Source organism: Periplaneta americana, chromosome 11 (assembly GCF_040183065.1).
Source record: "Periplaneta americana isolate PAMFEO1 chromosome 11, P.americana_PAMFEO1_priV1, whole genome shotgun sequence".
Taxonomy (NCBI): Eukaryota; Metazoa; Arthropoda; class Insecta; order Blattodea; family Blattidae; genus Periplaneta; species Periplaneta americana.
This window is the reverse complement of record NC_091127.1, coordinates 108,030,976-108,050,194: the sequence shown is the minus strand read 5'-3', so window position 1 is coordinate 108,050,194 and position 19,219 is coordinate 108,030,976. Positions and strand designations below refer to the sequence as shown.

Genomic DNA, 19,219 nt, shown 5'->3' with positions numbered 1-19,219 from the left:
TGCATCCCGTTCCTCAATAACTGAGTAGCTTCATAGTACTGAGTATAGGGTTAGTGGTATATTTATAAAACATGCACTTTGATGATTAGATTATTCTTTATAGGAATGAAATCCTAAGAAAATATTTATACCAAGAGACATTGCTTCCAAATGACTTTTGACTTTGTATTTCACTTAATTTGGAAAGAATATTTTCTGCTGGTAATTTTGATGCTTCCCATGAAATTAGTGTAGTCGATAGCAGACTCAAAATTGCGAGAAATTGATGGACTGATTTATTGGATCTAGGAACACATTAAACCTTGCTCAGGATAGGGACCAATGGCGGGTTTATGTGAGGGCGGCAATGAACCTCTGGGTTCCTTAAAAGCAGTAAGTAAGTAAGGAACACATTAAACTTAGATGTGTTCACATGATTTTTCTTCCAATGGTCATTACTGTAAACACAAGGCTACTTTTTAATCTGTCGAAGCTTTGAAGAGAACATGTCAATGAAAGAATGCATTTTCTTGTAAAATATGAAAATATGCGTGCATAATATTTTTCCACAAAAATATGAATGCATGTGAAATCATTAACAACAGCACAATTGAATGGTTCAGAGCCATAGTGGACCAAGCACCATTTATTAAAAATGGAGAAAGCAAGGGTTAAAGTTAAGTGAATACCATAGTTTAATGATGATTGACATATCATTTAGTTTTAATGTGTATACTTTATATTAATTGCTATATGTTTCCATTGAATTATGGTAATAACTTCATTTTAACCCTTGTTTTCTACGGTTTTAGTAAATGGCGCTTGGCCCACTATGGTTCTGAACCCTTCAATTTTCCCAATATTTCTTAAAATGTAATTAGGTTGGTCTGAAAGAATATCACTTTCCAGAATATTATACATGCATATAAATTCAGCATTACTGATTACTCAGTAGAATCAAATATCTGCATGTTAACTGTTTCTTTTTAATTTGCCTGCTAGGTTGTCCGCAACATGACCTTGTTCTGGGTGAAGATAAATGGTACAGAATACTTCCGCAAGACTATTAGTGCAACAGGATCGCTGAATGTGCATATTTTATACCTGGGAGGTATGCCCCAAATGGGACGTTCAGTACGCCAAGTTGAAGCAATTCTGAATCAACCTGAAATAATGAGGAATTCCGTCAACTTCAAAGGCATCATACAAGATGTACAGGTAATATCAGTAGTCTACATTATAATCCCTATTGATTGGTAGCATTTATTTTGCCAGATATTCACATAGGTTGATTTTTAAATTAATAATAATAACAATAACAATGGTCATCATCCACAAATGATAGACCAGAAGATCCATTTCAGTGAACAAATTTATATTGCATGTTAAACATTTCATAAGTTTTTCTAGTCATTTATACTTACTAATTTTGTCGAGAATGGAGATAGTTTCTAGTTCCTGGGTGTCGTCATATCTTTTGTGATCTAATCCAATCGTTTCCACACAGTAGTGTTAGAATTGTTTCCTTAAGTCTTCTTCATCATCATCCTCATCATCATCATCATCATCATCATCATCATCATCATCATCATCTGTGGTCCTACAGCCCTTTTAGTTTAGCCTTGACCTCCTTAAGAATCTTCGCCCAATTCTTTCTATCCAACGCTCTCTGCCTCCATCTCCTAATTCCTGCCTTGACAAGATCATCTTGGACATCATCCAGCTATCGTAATTTGGGTCTACCAACTCTTCTTTTACCACTTGGTTTCACATCTAGTAGTATTTTAGGAATTCTGTTATTGTCCATCCTGATAATGTGGCCAGCCACTCCATCCTTCTGATTTTTATGTCAGTGACAATGTTTGTATCCTTGTATAATACTTGTAATTCAGAATTAGTCCTGATTCTCCAAACTCCCTTATCATAAACAGGACCATAAATTTTTCTTAAAATTTTCCTTTCCCAAGTGTTTAAGATAGTTATTGCTCGTTCAGGTAGGGTCCAAGTTTCACTTCCAAAAGTAACCATAGGTTTAATGATAGTCTTATAAATTCTCACTTTAACCTTTCTTGAGATATATCTGGCTCTTATGATTCTATCTAATGCTCTAAGACATCGATTACCAATAGTAATTCCTTAAGTCTTACGGTGTTTTAATGTAAGTTATTCATCAAACTTTGATTGAACATCCCAGATATTTCTTGAAATAAATTATTTTGGTCTGAAAATCCCTTTTCACTTTCAAATTAATAATTTAAATAAATATACGAACATTGATAGGAGACGCATCCATACACTTATGTCGGTTTTGCTTTAATTAGCACAAATTCAGGGCACAAATTCAAGAAATCATTTATCTTCATTGCATTCAAATACATTGCCCTGGATGAAAAAAAAAACATATATCAACAGAATTTTCTGTATTAGTTTAAGCAAAACTGACATAGTACATGGGCATGTCTCCCATCAATTTAACGAGATGTATAAAGAAAAATGAAATTACACGAAAGTACTTAGTCAGCAATCTTGGTAAAAAAATCGTGGGAAACATATTTAATAGTCTTTATTAAACACAAATGCGTACAACTTTCAGCCATTTTTCATTTCTTCTGGAGGGCTGGCTAGGGACCTTGCAGAGTGAGGTTGATTATGGAGTATGGTGGTATGATGATGATGATGATGATGATGATGATGATGATGAGGGGAAATGGGAGCATCAGGAGAAAAAAACCTTCGCGACAGCTTTTTCCATCACAAATTTAATTCCTTCGTAACACAGATGGGAATTGAATTCGGGTTGCCATGCTGAAAGGCAGAGAGGCTAACCACTCTGCCATGGCCGAGGTTCATGAGAAACATACATTTTTAGGTTAGGCAGTGACATTCATGAAAGAGAAATATTAGTCCATAAGATCATGAAATATCGAAAACAATATAAGTAATGAAAAACATGACAATATGGAGGTATATTATAAATACCGCGCGCGCGTGCGTGCGTGCGTGCGTGTGTGTTTTTTTTGTGTGTGTTGTGTGTGTGTGTCGCGCGAACGCACACACTATTTGATATATATATATATATATATATATATATATATATATATATATATATATATATATTTTTTTTTAATTTTCTCTCCTAAAATCAGATGCCCAGTTTTCTCCATTTGTTTTCTAATATCCAGTAAACGTCTGTAATATTATTGACACTTATATCTGAAATGTTGATAGCTTTGTAGTTTAGTATGTGCTGCTGAATAATACGAAATCTCAGAATGAATTGTTTGTTGGATTTTGGCTTAATAATACAGATATATAGTGTGAAGTAATAAACTAATGATTAATGAAGATAATGTGAAAGGTAAAGGAGGGCAAGTAGTTGATCCAGTAGTGATGACCGAATTACAAGATGTTAACAAAAAAACCAGAACTGCAAAGCTACTAATCATATGATATTACGGACGTATTCTACATGAAATTGACTTTATTTATTTATTATCATTTACTTATTTTATTTCCTTGTTTATTTACTTATCTATTAATTAATTAATTCATTCATTCATTCATTCACTCATTCATCTATTTCCTGCTGGAAACATTACAATATTCCAGCAAATTGGAAGGAAACCTAAGTAACAGCTTTATTTAAGAAAGAAAATAGCAAAAAATGTAAGAGTTATGTAATATATATTTGTATTTGATCAGAGTCAGGTTAAATTTCTTTCAATTGAAAGAAATAATAAATTCATTGATTAAAGTTCTCGTTAACACTTTGTTAAAAACATAAAATTTACTCTGTCACACCCCTACCATCGACAACTGCACATCGCAGAGCCAAAATCAGCAGTGGTTCAAGAGACACTGAAGACGACGACAAATAGCGTCGAAACGGGCCGTCTGTCGAAGGTAAATACCTTTTTAACAATTTTAACACTTTTAACGTGTGACAGAGTAAATTTTATGGAAATAATAAAATCTCCTAACACTAGTCCATACCGAATCAAGCCTATTGTAGAAGTTTAAATTCATTTAATGAATATCAATGCCAAAATAGTTTATATTTCTGCTGCTACTTGAAGAAACCATATAGTTTTGCAAAACATTGATGTAGTGTTCTTATTCCATCATCTAATTATTATTTTCAGATCAAAAATGGAACGCAAATCATGGTGGTGGAGTTCTTTCCACAAGAGAAAGATAACAATTTAGAAATCCCTCCTGCCTTTGGGGATGTCGAATTCGATAAAGAACTTGTGCTGAAGGGTGTGGTGTCCGACAACTCATGCAGAGATGACCCATGTGAACACAGTGGTACCTGCGTCATTACATGGAATGATTTCAGGTATAAACCATGAAATATCATCTTAATTTTCGTAATACTGTTCCTATTACCAGAGTTACACATTTTTGTCTCTTTAGTTCAATGTTTCTTGTTCTTCTTTTGTTATTCTCTTCCTCTTTTTCTTTAATATATGTTTGGTTACTAACAGATTTGATAAAACCTTTAAAAATCAGTTTTCACACCATTCCTTTTTAGACACCAGGAAATATCTTAAGGAAGTAGCCAGCAGAGTCATCTGCACCTAAAAGTAGGAATCTTGGGGAAGATATAAAGGCTCTTTTCGAGAATTGTGTTACTTTAATATGTCCAATATTGGCTGGTTCTTAGATATGTCGGTCAGTGAGTCAGTTGATCGATCATGTACTGCATGCATCATAAGGAGTCATGACTTGCAATATTTAAATACAGTACCGTTTTGTAAGAGAATGACTGTATATGACAGGAGATGTATTTCATCCTTTTGCATTCTATTATACGAAGCATAAGAGAAAGAATTATAATGTTGCAAAAGTCTATCTCGAAATTTCTACGGACATAGAAGTTTTGATACTGTACCGAAAAAATAATATGGAAGCTTCTTTTTGCATGTCTGTGTGCATACATCAATTTTTCCCTGATAGATGCATATGAAATATAATAATTTTAATAAAAAATGAGTCTTCATGAAAAACAGATGATAGCAATCTGTTTTAAGGATTGGCTGCTGATTTTCTTTGTGACTTTTTACATTACATAGAATAAACTGACAAGATGATGCAGTTAGTGTCTATCACAAAATAAATTTTATATAGGTCGACATACATGTAAACGTATTTCTAATATTTTTTTGTGAATTTTGTTGAAATCGTGGCAAGAACTGGCAGCAGAGAGCACCTCATTCAAAGAGAATAATTAAAATGTGTTAAATGTAAGAAAAATAAATTATCAGATTATCTTTAATCAGAAAGAAACAGCAAATGAATAAAATTGGGTTACAGTTTTATAGTTTTTATGAAAGTTGTACATTAGCATATTTTTATTATTGGTTTTATCAATTTTTGATCTGACCAGTTGCTTACCTTCAAAGGCTGTTACTTTAGTTGTATTACTTGATATGAATAAATTTTATATAACTGTTGAGAAGCTATTTGAAATTGAATCAATTTAGAATTGTTACAAATAATTTATAGTAGTAGTTGACAGCTCTCCGCACAGAAGATCCAAATTCAAATTTTGGTGGACAAAAACTGTGTTGGAGAGGTTTTCTCGGGATACTTCCGTTTCTCTTGTCACATTCCACTTTTCTCCATTCATTATGAATAATAAATTTGAGTAGATGGAATACACAATGTTCAATAGAGGATGGAGAGGTCCTCGAATAAGAATATAGATAAGACAAGTTTTATTGCTATTATGATGCAGTCACATATCTGACGATCAATGGCAGATACAACAAAACATTTATCCATGAAATCTAATCATGTGATTGGTTCAATGGGCCTCTGGTAAACCCTTCTGATCAATTATGTAATGTAAGTTTTAGATCTGCCATATGAAAATTCCACTGTCTCTGAATCCAGCTGGTGTTAATGTTGCAGTTGTAGTTGTCCACGTGGATATAAGGGTAAGATGTGTCAAGAGATGGAATTCTGCCAGCTTCAGAACTGTCCGCCAGGAAGCACCTGTAAAAACTTGGATAATGGTTATGAGTGTCTTGCTAATGCCACCTTTGATGGACACAATACATCGCTAACCTATGTACTCAATGTGGCAGGAAGTTTTAAGCCAGACGATCTGGATTCCATCAACATAACATATCGCAGTCAAACAGGTATGTCGGAACATGTTCCAGACTGATTTTATTAAGTTATCTGCCATGTTTTTTTATTATTATTTTACAATGGTAGAATAATGTTACATGTAATACTTACTTACTTACTTACTTACTTACAAATGACTTTTAAAGAACCCGGAGGTTCATTGCCACCCTCACATGAGCCCGCCACCAATCCTATCCTGTGCAAAATTCATCCAGTCTCTATCATTATATCCCATCTCCCTCAAATCCATTTTAATATTATCTTCCCATCTACGTCTCGACCTCCCCAAAGGTCTTTTTCCCTCCGGCCTCCCAACTAGCGCTCTATATGCATTTCTAGATTCACTCATATGTGCTACATGCCCTGTCCATCTCAAACATCTGGATGTAATATTCCTAATTATGTCAGGTAAAGAATATAATGCAATGCAGTTCTGTATTGTGTAACTTTCTCCGTTCTGCTGTAACTTCATCCCTCTCAGCCCCAAATATTTTTCTAAGAACCTTATTCTCAAACACCCTTAATCTCTGTTCCTCTCTCGAAGTGAGAGTCCAAGTTTCACAACCATACAAAACAACCGGTAATATAACTGTTTTGTAAATTCTAACTTTCAGATTTTTTGACAGTAGACTAGATGCGTTTAATTTCCTCCCAAGTGCCATGTATATTTGTAACTGTTGCTCCAAGATATATATAATTTTTTCCACCTCTTTGAAGGATAAATCTTCAATTTTTATATTTCGTACAATATTCTGTCCGTATAGGTCAGTTTCTATCTGATGCTTTTCCAATTCACTGCGGGCTAAAGCAGGGAGATGCACTATCACCTTTACTTTTTAACTTCGCGCTAGAATATGCCATTAGGAAAGTTCAGGATAACAGGCAGGGTTTGGAATTGAACGGGTTACATCAGCTTCTTGTCTATGCGGATGACGTGAATATGTTAGGAGAAAATACACAAACGATTAGGGAAAACACGGAAATTTTACTTGAAGCAAGTAGAGCGATCGGTTTGGAAGTAAATCCCGAAAAGACAAAGTATATGATTATGTCTCGTGACCAGAATATTGTACGAAATGGAAATATAAAAATTGGAGATTTATCCTTCGAAGAGGTGGAAAAATTCAAATATCTTGGAGCAACAGTAACAAATATAAATGACACTCGGGAGGAAATTAAACGCAGAATAAATATGGGAAATGTGTGTTATTATTCGGTTGAGAAGCTCTTATCATCCAGTCTGCTGTCCAAAAATCTGAAAGTTAGAATTTATAAAACAGTTATATTACTGGTTCTTCTGTATGGTTGTGAAACTTGGACTCTCACTCTGAGAGAGGAACATAGGTTCAGGGTGTTTGAGAATAAGGTGCTTAGGAAAATATTTGGGGCTAAGCGGGATGAAGTTACAGGAGAATGGAGAAAGTTACACAACACAGAACTGTACGCATTGTATTCTTCACCTGACATAATTAGGAACATTAAATCCAGACGTTTGAGATGGGCAGGGCATGAGGCACGTATGGGCGAATCCAGAAATGCATATAGAGTGTTAGTTGGGAGACCGGAGGGAAAAAGACCTTTAGGGAGGCCGAGACGTAGATGGGAGGATAATATTAAAATGGATTTGAGGGAGGTGGGGTATGATGGCAGAGACTGGATTAATCTTGCACAGGATAGGGACCGCTGTCGGGCTTATGTGAGGGCGGCAATGAACCTTCGGGTTCCTTAAAAGCCATTTGTAAGTAAGTAAGTAAGTAAGTACAATATTCTGGTCACGAGACATAATCATATACTTTGTCTTTTTGGGATTTACTTCCAAACCTATCACTTTACTTGCTTCAAGTAAAATTTCTGTTTTCCCTAATCATTTGTGATTTTCTCCTAACATAGTCACGTCATCCGCATAAACAAGAAGCTGATGTAATCTGTTCAATTCCAAACTCTGTCTGTTATCCTGAACTTTCCTAAAGGCATATTCTAGAGCGAAGTTAAAAAGTAAAGGTGACAGTGCATCTCCTAGCTTTAGCCCACAGTGAATTGGAAAAGCATCAGATAGAAATTGGCCTATACGGACACTGCTGTAAGTTTCATTGAGACACATTTTAATTAATCGAACTTGTTTCTTGGGAATACCAAATTCAATAAGAATATTATATAAAACTTCTCTCTTAACCGAGTCATATACCTTTTTGAAATCTATGAATAACTGATGTACTGTACCCTCTTAATCCCATTTTTTCTCCAATATCTGTCGAATACAAAATATCTGATCAACAGTCGATCTATTACCATCAACCGTAATAATTTATGAACATATTTATCCTGATGTTGTGGAATAAAGTAAAATATATGGTTAATCTGGAAACGAAGTTTGTCAATGAAGATTACGGTACCTTAGTTGCTGTGTGTAAGTAAAGCATATGAAGAGTTCGCAGGAAAAACGATGAATGTCACAGTTTTCTTAAGGTTGATGTCATTATCTAATTCAATGGTTCACTACGAAATTTAATGTTGTTCTTATGAAAAATGGTAAAAAGGAGAATTATCACAGTAATACAGTAATCCTTTCCTTTATTTTCTATAGAAACAGCACTATATCTTTCAGTTATAGACTCAATTAGATCATTATCTAATCCTTAACAGAAATGTGACATTCATCGTTTTTCCCGCGAACTCTTCATATGTCTTCTCTTGTCCCTCCTCCTCTTTCTTTGTCTCTTTTCTTTCTTTCTCCATCTCTTCTATTTTCTTATTTTTCTTATCCTCTACTCCCTTATATCCCTTTTCTGTTCTGCCCCCTGTGTTTCGAAAATTTTCATTACAAACTGTTTCCTTTGTTCAAAAAAAACATCAGTGAGTTCTCCGTTTGATTATTATTCCGACATATGCAATTCTTATTAATATTGTATATGCATTCTAAATCTAAATAATTTATAGTTATTTTCTTTTAGGTCCCTTAAATTTTGCAGTTATTGGAAACTTATTAATTCACATTTTTTCTTCGTTGTTTTCTGTTTTGTCCATCAGAGTCCACTACAGTTTCAAGATACAGAGGCATTTGCAGTCTCAGTTGAGGTATTTGTTGACAGAGAAATATGTTCACAAAGCACTGGATATAGTGGGGCAGGAAACAACTAGCTGATAATTTTCTCAACGTCAGATTTCTTTTAAGTACAGTGTGGCAACTGTACAATTTGGGGCTTCTGGTTTTTGCTTCCCTTCTGAAAGAAGCCATACTGAGGGTTTTTGTTGTCCACTGCTGTGGAGTAACGATTAACACGTCTAATCATGAAACGGGTGGGTCCAGGTTCAAATCCAGGTTGAGACAATTTATTTTTTTGGAGTTTTTTCCGGGGTTTTCCCTAAACCAATTGAAGCAGAATTGCTGGATAATTTTCGGCGTCGGACCTTGGAATCATTTCGCCATCATTAATTCTCATATCATCATCACTTATACCATAGCTTGGGTAAAGTTCATTGTCTGCGTGCTGTACTTGTACAAGAGCATGACCGTTCAGCTACAAGTATCATTCACAGAACAGGTGTGGAAAGCACAAACCTCAGGCTGCAGTGTAAGCCTTTGGGTCCCTCCTCCATAAAGACTCTTTTTTTGTTTTTGTTAATTAGCTAGCTATCTAGTTGATGCATTGGTTTTGGGTTGGATTGGTTTTTACATTATTCTTCTTGCCTTCCCATATAGACTTGTTTGGGTTCTTGACTTATGATGTTCTTTTTTAAGTGAAAGATGTTTTAAGTGTTCTGTATTCATTGTAGAATTCTTATCATTGTAGTTGCTAGTGTTTAATATTCCGAATAAACTATCGCAAACATGGGTTGCTGTAACTTCATCATCTTCCGCCAATCATGTATTAGCTCTGTGGTCTTTTACGAACTCAATACATCTTTTATCACAACATCCATTAATACAGTAATTGATCTCCTCCCTCGAGGTCTATATCTATGGATAGCTTTCGGGATTCTTTCGTTGTTCATTCTATTGACATGGTTCTTCCAATTTTCGCCTTGTTAAAAAATGTTAAGGTACCTCATTTTTAGATTGTAAACCTTTTCAGAACTAAATTTTTACGAACAGTAATGAAAACATAATAATGTTTGTCTCTGTATAACAATAATTAATTTCCGCACTTATTTATACCGTGTTACAGTAGCACTGTTTAATTTAAAATAGACCTTTGGATCCTGCAAGTCGATTGCCTAATTAACTTTGGGCCTTGGCAAAAAAAGTTTGTTTAAGAACCTTCGACCATCGTCTCGAGAGTAGATTCTAAATTTTGCTGCTGCTTCGTTTCGTGGTAAAGTTTGAAACACTTCATTATCAGCTTTAATATTGATCCATAATTTGTATTCGTTCCTATGTTTTTTTTTCCCCCAAGGAATTTTCTGTCTACATATTGTTAATTCTATTTCCTCTATTTTATTTATATTCTTGCTGCTATATTGTTTTCTTGTTGGTCGATTATAGTTTCCCTTCTGCTAGGATATCTGTCATTTCGTTTTTATTAAACGTACTTGGGGTTGAATCCATTGCATAGACATAATTTATTTTCTAATTTTTGTGGGTTTTCGTAATCTTTTGGCTTTCTACAACTGATGAATTCTTTGGAGAGTTGTTAGTGGTTATTGCTTCTTTTGTTCCTTTGAAGTGAATGAAGTTGTGTGTTCCATTTAATAGTTTTCTTAGTGATATTTATGTTATCCTAATTTTCATATAAAATATTGAGCACTGACGAGCATTTGTTTATTGATAACAAAAGCCGCTCTAAATAAGGGTTCACAGATCGGCCTACTAGTCCATTCACAATGAACAATGATTAAAGAATTTTGTGAGTGACAAAATAAAAGAGAACAATAATTAAAAAAAAAAAAAAAAAAACATTATAAGATAAATAATGTAAAAACATAGGAAATCATTTACAATAAAAGTTTCTTGAATATAAATGATTGCTAATTATAGCTAAGGATGATTTTAACACATGAGATCCTATGGCATCAATCGTTGCATCTGAAATTTTAAATCATTTTAGTTGATTTAATATTTCTAGAGGGATCATGTTATGGACACTGATCATGAGCCCAAAAACTAATGTGTTAGGTATATGTTCTATTTTGTCATTACATTTTCTTTGCTATTGAAATTTCTTATTGCTTCATCATTTCTTTTCACTTCTCTTAACCTTAACATACAACCTGCTACATATCTTAAACATTTTATTTTCACACATAAGGTATCTTTAGGTGTTTCTTGACTGAAATGGTCGGAATATTTGTTTCAGGTGGCACCATGCTCTACGTTTTGTCAGACACAATTGCTGAGTACTTCTCTGTGTCTGTATACAATGATCAGATCACTGTGGCATGGAAGTTCGAAACAATGCCCTACAGTCATGTCTCCAGGTTTAAGAAAGATAATCCTGATGGTAACTGGACGACAGTTGTCATAAAGATGGACAGAACTGGTATTATGGGAAAGTTCAGTCCTGACAGTGACGATTCTGCACAAAGCTTCTCTGCTGACAACTTCTCTCTTGACATGTGGCACAAACTTGTAATGCATGGCAAAGTCATACTTGGAGGAAGGAGCAATGTACATGATATTGGTAAGTCAATGTTCTTCAAATTAAATGGGACATACAATGCAGTGCTTGAAGTGGCTTTAAACATGAGGACGGTATGTAACTAATATGAGTAAATATAGAAAGGTTGGTGGCAATAATTTAAAGAGAATCAATAATGATTTAGAAAAATTAACTTGAAAATGGAATAGGATGTAACATGGGGCCCATTTAAAAATTTAAATTATAAAAATTACAAATAACCTCTTAGCATGCAAAATAATTAAAAAATGACACTAATAGAAAGTTATTCTTCTCTTGCTACATTATTTAAAGGATAAAACACTTATACAATTAACATTGTTATCCGAAACTCATGACGGGGATTGCAGCTTCTCACCTTTCATTTCATTGTGTAGTGTAATGCAGTTTGAAACAAATACTGATCTCACACGTGTCTCATAAGTCAAAAAGGTATGAATTGTCTCCATCTCAAATTATTTAAATTTGTTGATCCTTTATATGAAAAATGTAGGTATGAAAATTTCATTAAAACTACAGTATGCAAAGGAGCTTTCGTCTTATTCATACTATGTAATAAAACATAAACTAAACAAAATAAATTTTTTGGGATGGATGTGTCGTGTCGGCATGCCTGGGGACAACCCAGGAAGGAAAATGGTTTTTGGTTACCTCTGACAATAATACTTATAAGAAAAAGCCACCATCAATGTAACAATTTAATAAACAAACAAACAGAGTAGAGAGTATTAGAATGGAATTACAAATATTATAAAATTTAATAATGACGTGAGATCCTCAGAGAGAGAAAACTAATGTTTAACGTGAAGTGGGAAATAACAATAACAATGATATACACTAGGAGTGATAGAAAACCCTGCAGGAAACAAACAGTATCCGCATAGGGTACGAGCACTGATAAATACAATAAAGTTCAATACTCCAACCTTTAGCTGACACCAACGCTGATCCGCGTAACATACATCGTCGCAGACACACGGAACTATTACCGTTGATACAATCTTGGACTTGGAGAAACTTCACTATAACGTAGCGATGATGACCATTCTCCGCTGTCCAGAGTGTAACAAATAACAGAGCTGACCAATGCTCTGTTTGCGATGAAACAAATAGTCACCGGGTCTATGCAAATGTAACAGCAGACCGACGTTCTATCAGTGATACGTCCTCCGCATAATCGGAGTTGTTCCCTTCCAACCAGGTGGGCACTCCCAGGCCCGATGATGCTGGTGAACTGCAGGGAAGCGACGAGTCACTCCGTAAAGGTCCCAGACCAGTGTTCGTCTCTCTCTCTCTTCCTGCCGACTGAGCTCCGTCTCTCGAGGCAGCTAGTGGCTTCTCCAGCAGACAGCGCACCCCTCTCTTCTTTCTCCAATCAGAGAGGGAGAAATGGGGGTGCGTTCACAAATAAAAAAACACAATATAGCCACCAGTATAACATAAAAATCCCTGCAGCATGAACTACACCACAATGGTAACCTTATACAGTACAGAGTGGGTGGAAAGTAGCTCCCTATTAGAAATCGGTAATAACTTTTTTAATAATTTCTCTATTGTAATGAAACAAGTTCTGTTGTGGAGAGTGAAACTCCACATATGCACCGGCATTTTCCACCAGTGTTTCTAATCTCTTGGGGATAGCCTTGACTGACTTCAGCAGGAACTGTTGTGATATGTTAGTGAGGACATGGCGAATGCGATCCTCCAGTTCATCCAAAGTTCTTGGTTTGATAAGGTAAACCTCTTCCTTTGCCCATCTCCACAGCATATGGAGTGAGGTCGGAACTTTGTACTGATCACTTGTACGGACCACAAAGACTCAACCAACGTCCTGGAAAAGTTGATCAAGCCAGGCACGGACATCAAGTGCAAAATGAGGGAGGGCACCATTTTGCGTGAAAATGGGGTCATTCATATTATCCCAGGTGAAGACAATATGTCAAATTTCATTTTCCAGCATGACTAGGTACCATTCTACATTTATGGTGTTTCGAAGAACAAACGGTTGAATGTTATGCCACACAACATTGTAACCTTAGGACAGCTTTGAAACAACATGCATTTTGGAATATCCAGTGAAAATTTTTTAATTGAAGATCTTCCCAGAATAAGAATGTAATCAACAAAACTGTATTTCATGTTTCAGGAGAAAGGAAAATTATCTCAAGGAGATATTTTCAAAACTACTTTCAGTACCTATAATTTTAATCATTATAAGAAAAATGATGAAAAGATGTGAAATAAATGAATGAGGTGTTTAAAACAATTGAATGATCTTTCATATTTAAGTATAAAAATATAGGAGTGCTATTTGAAATTTGAAAGTGGGGTGGCTGGGGAGTGGGCTGTGAAATCTAAAATGCAATTGAGTATGGTTCCAGACTTTCCCTTCAATATCTAAATTGATGTGTTTTTTTTAATTGAATTCAATTTAAATAATTAGTTATTTAGACTGGGAACTTTTGAAATGAAAGCCCTGTATAATGAATTTAGAAGAAAATATGTTAGTAAATTAATTTCATTATTTTTAATAATTACAGTATGTTCAATCATTTTCTTGGGCTATTTCCATATTTTTTACTACATTATTATATATATATATATATATATATATATATATATATATATATATATATATATACTCTTTATACAGTATAACAACTTCTTGCTCGTAATACATATGTTCACTTGACTTCTCACTAATATTAGCAAAAGCAATATTTACGAGATAGCACTGCAGACTACATACGAGAAAGGTCATGTCTAATTTTTGGTGTAGATTCTATGTCATGACCTTCACAGTATATAGTGTCCACTTATGTAAATTTGTAAATTTAACAAACCTTCACTTATTGTAAACTGGGGTAAACTTGGCCACAAAAAAAGAAAAATTTAAATAATAATATCAGCCCTAATTGTGACTAGAATTATTAAGTAGTTAAGAAATGGAGAAAAAATAATGAACTTTAAAAATATATTCAGTGCATCTGATATCATGATTTAAATTTTTTTATGGTCAAATTTACCCCAGTGGTCAAGTTTACCCCAGTTTACGGTTACAATGTGTAACTTACTTCCTTCTTATATTGTCCTAAATTTTTACTTATTTTTTTATTGAAGACCAAGTCTTAAAAGTTAATCTTCGGTTAATAGTGTATAAGATCATGTTTTAATAACTGTTCTTACATAATGTGATTGTTTTAGGTTTCGGAGACATAGGCGCTGTATCTAACAAACATAGTTATGTGACAGTGGACGGAACTGGCTCAGATGTGACTGGGTCTGGCATCAGCGAGAATGCAGTAGATTATCCAGGTTCAGGCACGGCCACCACTTTAGGACCTTCATTCTCGCATGAAGGAGCATTCTTCAAGGTACTGTCTTTACATGACCTGTGGTGATACCAGATCCTACGATAAAATATACTACAAAATTATAAGATTAAAAAAGCAGATTATAAAATGACAGTATTGCTCCTCGTTTTTTGAAAGGACACACTCGAGTTAAATGTAACTTTCGTTTTTGGTGTGTTATTATCTTTAATTAAGATAAAACATTTTTGCTAACACTCTACAATTTACTCGCACATTGTTGATGCACACATCAACTTGTTATGATTTGTAGAGGAGAACGAGAGGAATTTTCCCTCTGTTCATGCATTACTTATGTCAGCCAGAAATAATAATCCCCCTCTCTACTTCACTGAAATTGTTTTAAAATAGAATTTGTAAATTTGTATTTATTTATTGTTTGTTTGTTTGTAACATTCCCATTGTTGGAGTTCTTTAACTCTGCGATTTACAGTACACAGTAACTCTCAACAGGTGACAAATACACTTTAAGTATCCTGCCCAATCCTCAACCATTAGCTTGCTAGTGTGGCATCTTAAGCATAGAGCCTTTTAAAATCTTCTTTATTTTCTGAAATGAGTTGTTACATTATGACCAGAGACCGGAAGTTTAGGCATTATGAATCATTAAAATAGGCAGGCAAAAAGGCATCATAAGTAGCTAAAATAGGCAGGCAAAAAGGCATTATAAATAGCTAAAATACGCAATAAAAGGCAATTACAAAAACCTTGCACTAGACCCACACCCTTGCATTTTCCACAAAGGGATTTCGGCAGCAAGAAAAGCTTTACATAAGTTGAATGCAAATTGAGATTTTCGACTCTATGTTGCAATTACTGTTGGAAGCAAAGAAATCTTCTTCCCAGTAGCCTTGGAAAGTGCATTTTTGTGTTTGGTTGTACTGATATGTTGCGATATGAAATATTTAGCTAACTACAACAATGTCGCAATGAAAACTGAAAGAAAAATAACGTTAGACCCGCACTCATTGTTGCCTTGTCAAACAAACACAAGTGATAATTAAAACGTTTAACTTACTGTTATACATTTTTGCATGACAGCACTCATTGCTGCAAAGAGAATATGAACTGACTGAAAGACAATAACATACATTCAGTGAAGTCACTTTCATTGTAGCGGTTATGGAAATTAATTAAATTATACCTGTAGGCAATTTTTAATAATAAATTAATAAATAATAGATAAATAATCAAATAAAGGCAAAAAGTATTTATTTTGTAAATTAGGCATTTATATTAAAAGAGGCAGAAAAGGGCAACATAAAACTGTGACGTTTCAATCACAAAGGTACAATTCGTACAGATTCACTTTCAAAATGGAGATAGATTTAACACATTTAAAAAGGCATCCTGCAAAAGTTCCGGTCTCTGATTTTGACTCTCTGAAACACTTCTGGGGACACAGGTCAATACTGTTTCATTTGATTTTATATCTCTTGTCTATGTAAAAATTCTTGAAGGAATTCATTAAAGCCTATTTTAAATAATCACAAATCCCATGTTGTTGTTATTAGAGTAAAAATTGTTATATTTCATGTGCATATTCCTCAAATCAATTAATTTGTAGTTACCATTGCTTATGAACAAAATATATTCAGTAATTTAGATAAAAAAGACTATATACAAGCAGATACAGAGACTGCTTCCAGAATCCAATTTTCCAACAGTTATTTTTTGTAAGCATTTCAGAGTTAATTTTTTTATAACAATATATATCATAGACCCCAATTATTCGTTTTCCAAAAGTACCTTTACCCTGACACAGTATATACGTACTTAGTAGGAATGCTTTGCTGTCGGCAATAGAAATAGTTACTTGTAAAATAGTCACTACCTGCTTTGAAAGAAATTACCCCAAAAACTTTCACAAACCCTTGTACCATTCAGACCTTATCCTTATTATTCGAGTGTCTGTAAATATAACTTCTATGCAAAATGTCTTCCACGATTGTCAAAAGAAAACGTATTGTGTTAATTATAGAACAAATTACAAATATCTGAGAGGGTTGAGAAATGAGGAACTGTGGTTAATATTGCTTCAAAGTACGCGAGTACAACTGAAAGCAATTTAATAAAAAATAAGAATAAGGTGTATAAAGTATTTAAATCTCCAACATGAGACTTCTACTATTCTTGTATTTCCACAGACAGTTAACCAACAACTCTTGGTTTTCAGAAGCCGTCATTGACAACCGAACTTTTAGTGAATTCCTGATCCACTACAAAGTATGTTAAACACAAGACCATGAAGGAAATCACAAAATTGTAGGGCAAAGTATTATGCACTTAAGTTATGAAAATCTTTTATAATACGGATTATCTGATTTTTTCGATTAACCGTTCAGTCCAACCCCTTCATTACCAAGGATAATAGAGGTTCTACTTACAATGATAAAATATATACAGTCTGCTGACTACTTATTTCTTTCTAATATTGTACCTTACATTAGCTTTCATATTTAAAGGAAATGCTTTTTACCTTTGTTCACCAAGTTACAGACAATGAAATAGGTATAGTATTTTGTTCTTTTCACTTGTCGATGAAATTTGGTGCAATTGACTATTTCTTTACAGGGTTGCTTGGGAGAGGTTCGAATCGGCGATCTCCTGCTTCCATTCTTCACATCGGAACAATTGCGTTCAGACAACTCCACTGGTCAAAACTCATTTCAGCTTTTAACAGTGATGGAGAGAGCTTATGACATGGATGGGGGCTGTCATCTGTGCTTCGAGAATGAATGTCTTAACAGTGGTCATTGTGCAGCTCCTGCAGAATCCTATATCTGTAACTGCACAGCAGGCTACGAAGGAGACAATTGTGGCATCAACACCGACGAATGCAAACAGAATCAATGCCAAAACAATGCTACATGCAAGGATGGTATTGCCAACTACACCTGCGACTGTCAAGAAGGATGGGAAGGTTGGCTGTAAGTTTTGATTTGTACATTTTTCACACTAGTTGTCCTTGACATGTAGCTTCATGGAGTGCAATAATGAATAATTATATCTAGCAAAAAATATAAATTTATTTAAGGAATATTTAGGATTTGTTTATTAAAAATGAAGTTTCAAAGTCCAAAATTAATTACCACTGATGTAAATCAACACTGGCAATCTCAGATTTCTCATTTTTCGTTATTTCTTACTTACTTACTTACTTATGGCTTTTAAGGAACCCGGAGTTTAGAACTCCTCAGGAAAATACATAAAAAAGTTCTATAGAAAACTTAGATGCGAATCAATGGTTGATGTTCATTGCTGCCCTCACGTAAGCCTGCTATCGGTCCCAATCCTCAGCAAGATTAATCCAATCCCTACCCTCATATCCTACCTCCCTCAAATCCATTTTAATATTATCCTCCCATCTACGTCTCGGCCTCCCCAAAGGTCTTACTCCCTCTGGCCTCCCAACTAACACCCTATATGCATTTCTGGATTCGTCTATACGTGCTACATGCCCTCCCCATTACCAAATCTCATAACCTTATTCCTTTGCTGTGGTCATACCGGAGAATCAGTCCCATTTGGTTTCGTAACAAGCTGTTTTTTACGGTGATGGGTTGTTAGCCCTTTGCCCAACCCCCAAGCTGGAGGACCACCCCTTATCAGCTATCCACGACTGCTTATTCGATATATTCGCAGCTACCCTCCATATCTGGAGGCTGTCTCCTCTATACGCAACCTGAGGACATGCCATGCCGTGGTGATAGGGACCCACAATACATGGCTTATTTCTTTCTGTCAATGTTAAATCTATGTTGAATGATTTGAAGGCCATTTTCAGAATGTCAGAATGTACCAGTAAAATGTATAGATATACGTTAACTGCTACCTCCTATAAATTATACCACGAACTAATTTCATAAATAATATTAGTGTGACTAGCTGTGTATTTATGTAAATTACTAGCATGAATTTAAAATACATTTGGTCCGACAAGTTAGTATGTAAATAAAATAAATGTAAAAATCCTTCAAATAACTGTCTTATTTAGCCTAAAGAATGATACAATTAAATTACACTAGATCCTTTATGCAATTAAAACGTGACAAGCTCTTTCACCAAATAGTGGCATCATCAGGTCTAAAAACATGTCATAGTGATACTGTGAAC

At 34.6% G+C, this 19,219-nt stretch overlaps 1 protein-coding gene across 5 annotated transcripts in view; it reads left to right on the top strand.

Moving 5' to 3' along the window:
• The window catches only part of crb (cell polarity complex component crumbs), a 390,522-nt gene that overhangs the window by 336,906 nt on the left and 34,397 nt on the right, over positions 1-19,219 (top strand). For all 5 annotated transcript variants that reach the window (XM_069839830.1, XM_069839829.1, XM_069839831.1 and 2 more), the window contains 6 exons: positions 982-1,197; positions 4,122-4,318; positions 5,896-6,128; positions 11,412-11,735; positions 14,937-15,106; positions 17,678-18,033. In XM_069839830.1, the coding sequence (XP_069695931.1) occupies positions 982-1,197; positions 4,122-4,318; positions 5,896-6,128; positions 11,412-11,735; positions 14,937-15,106; positions 17,678-18,033 (1,496 nt within the window). The remainder of the gene's footprint in view (positions 1-981; positions 1,198-4,121; positions 4,319-5,895; positions 6,129-11,411; positions 11,736-14,936; positions 15,107-17,677; positions 18,034-19,219) is intronic.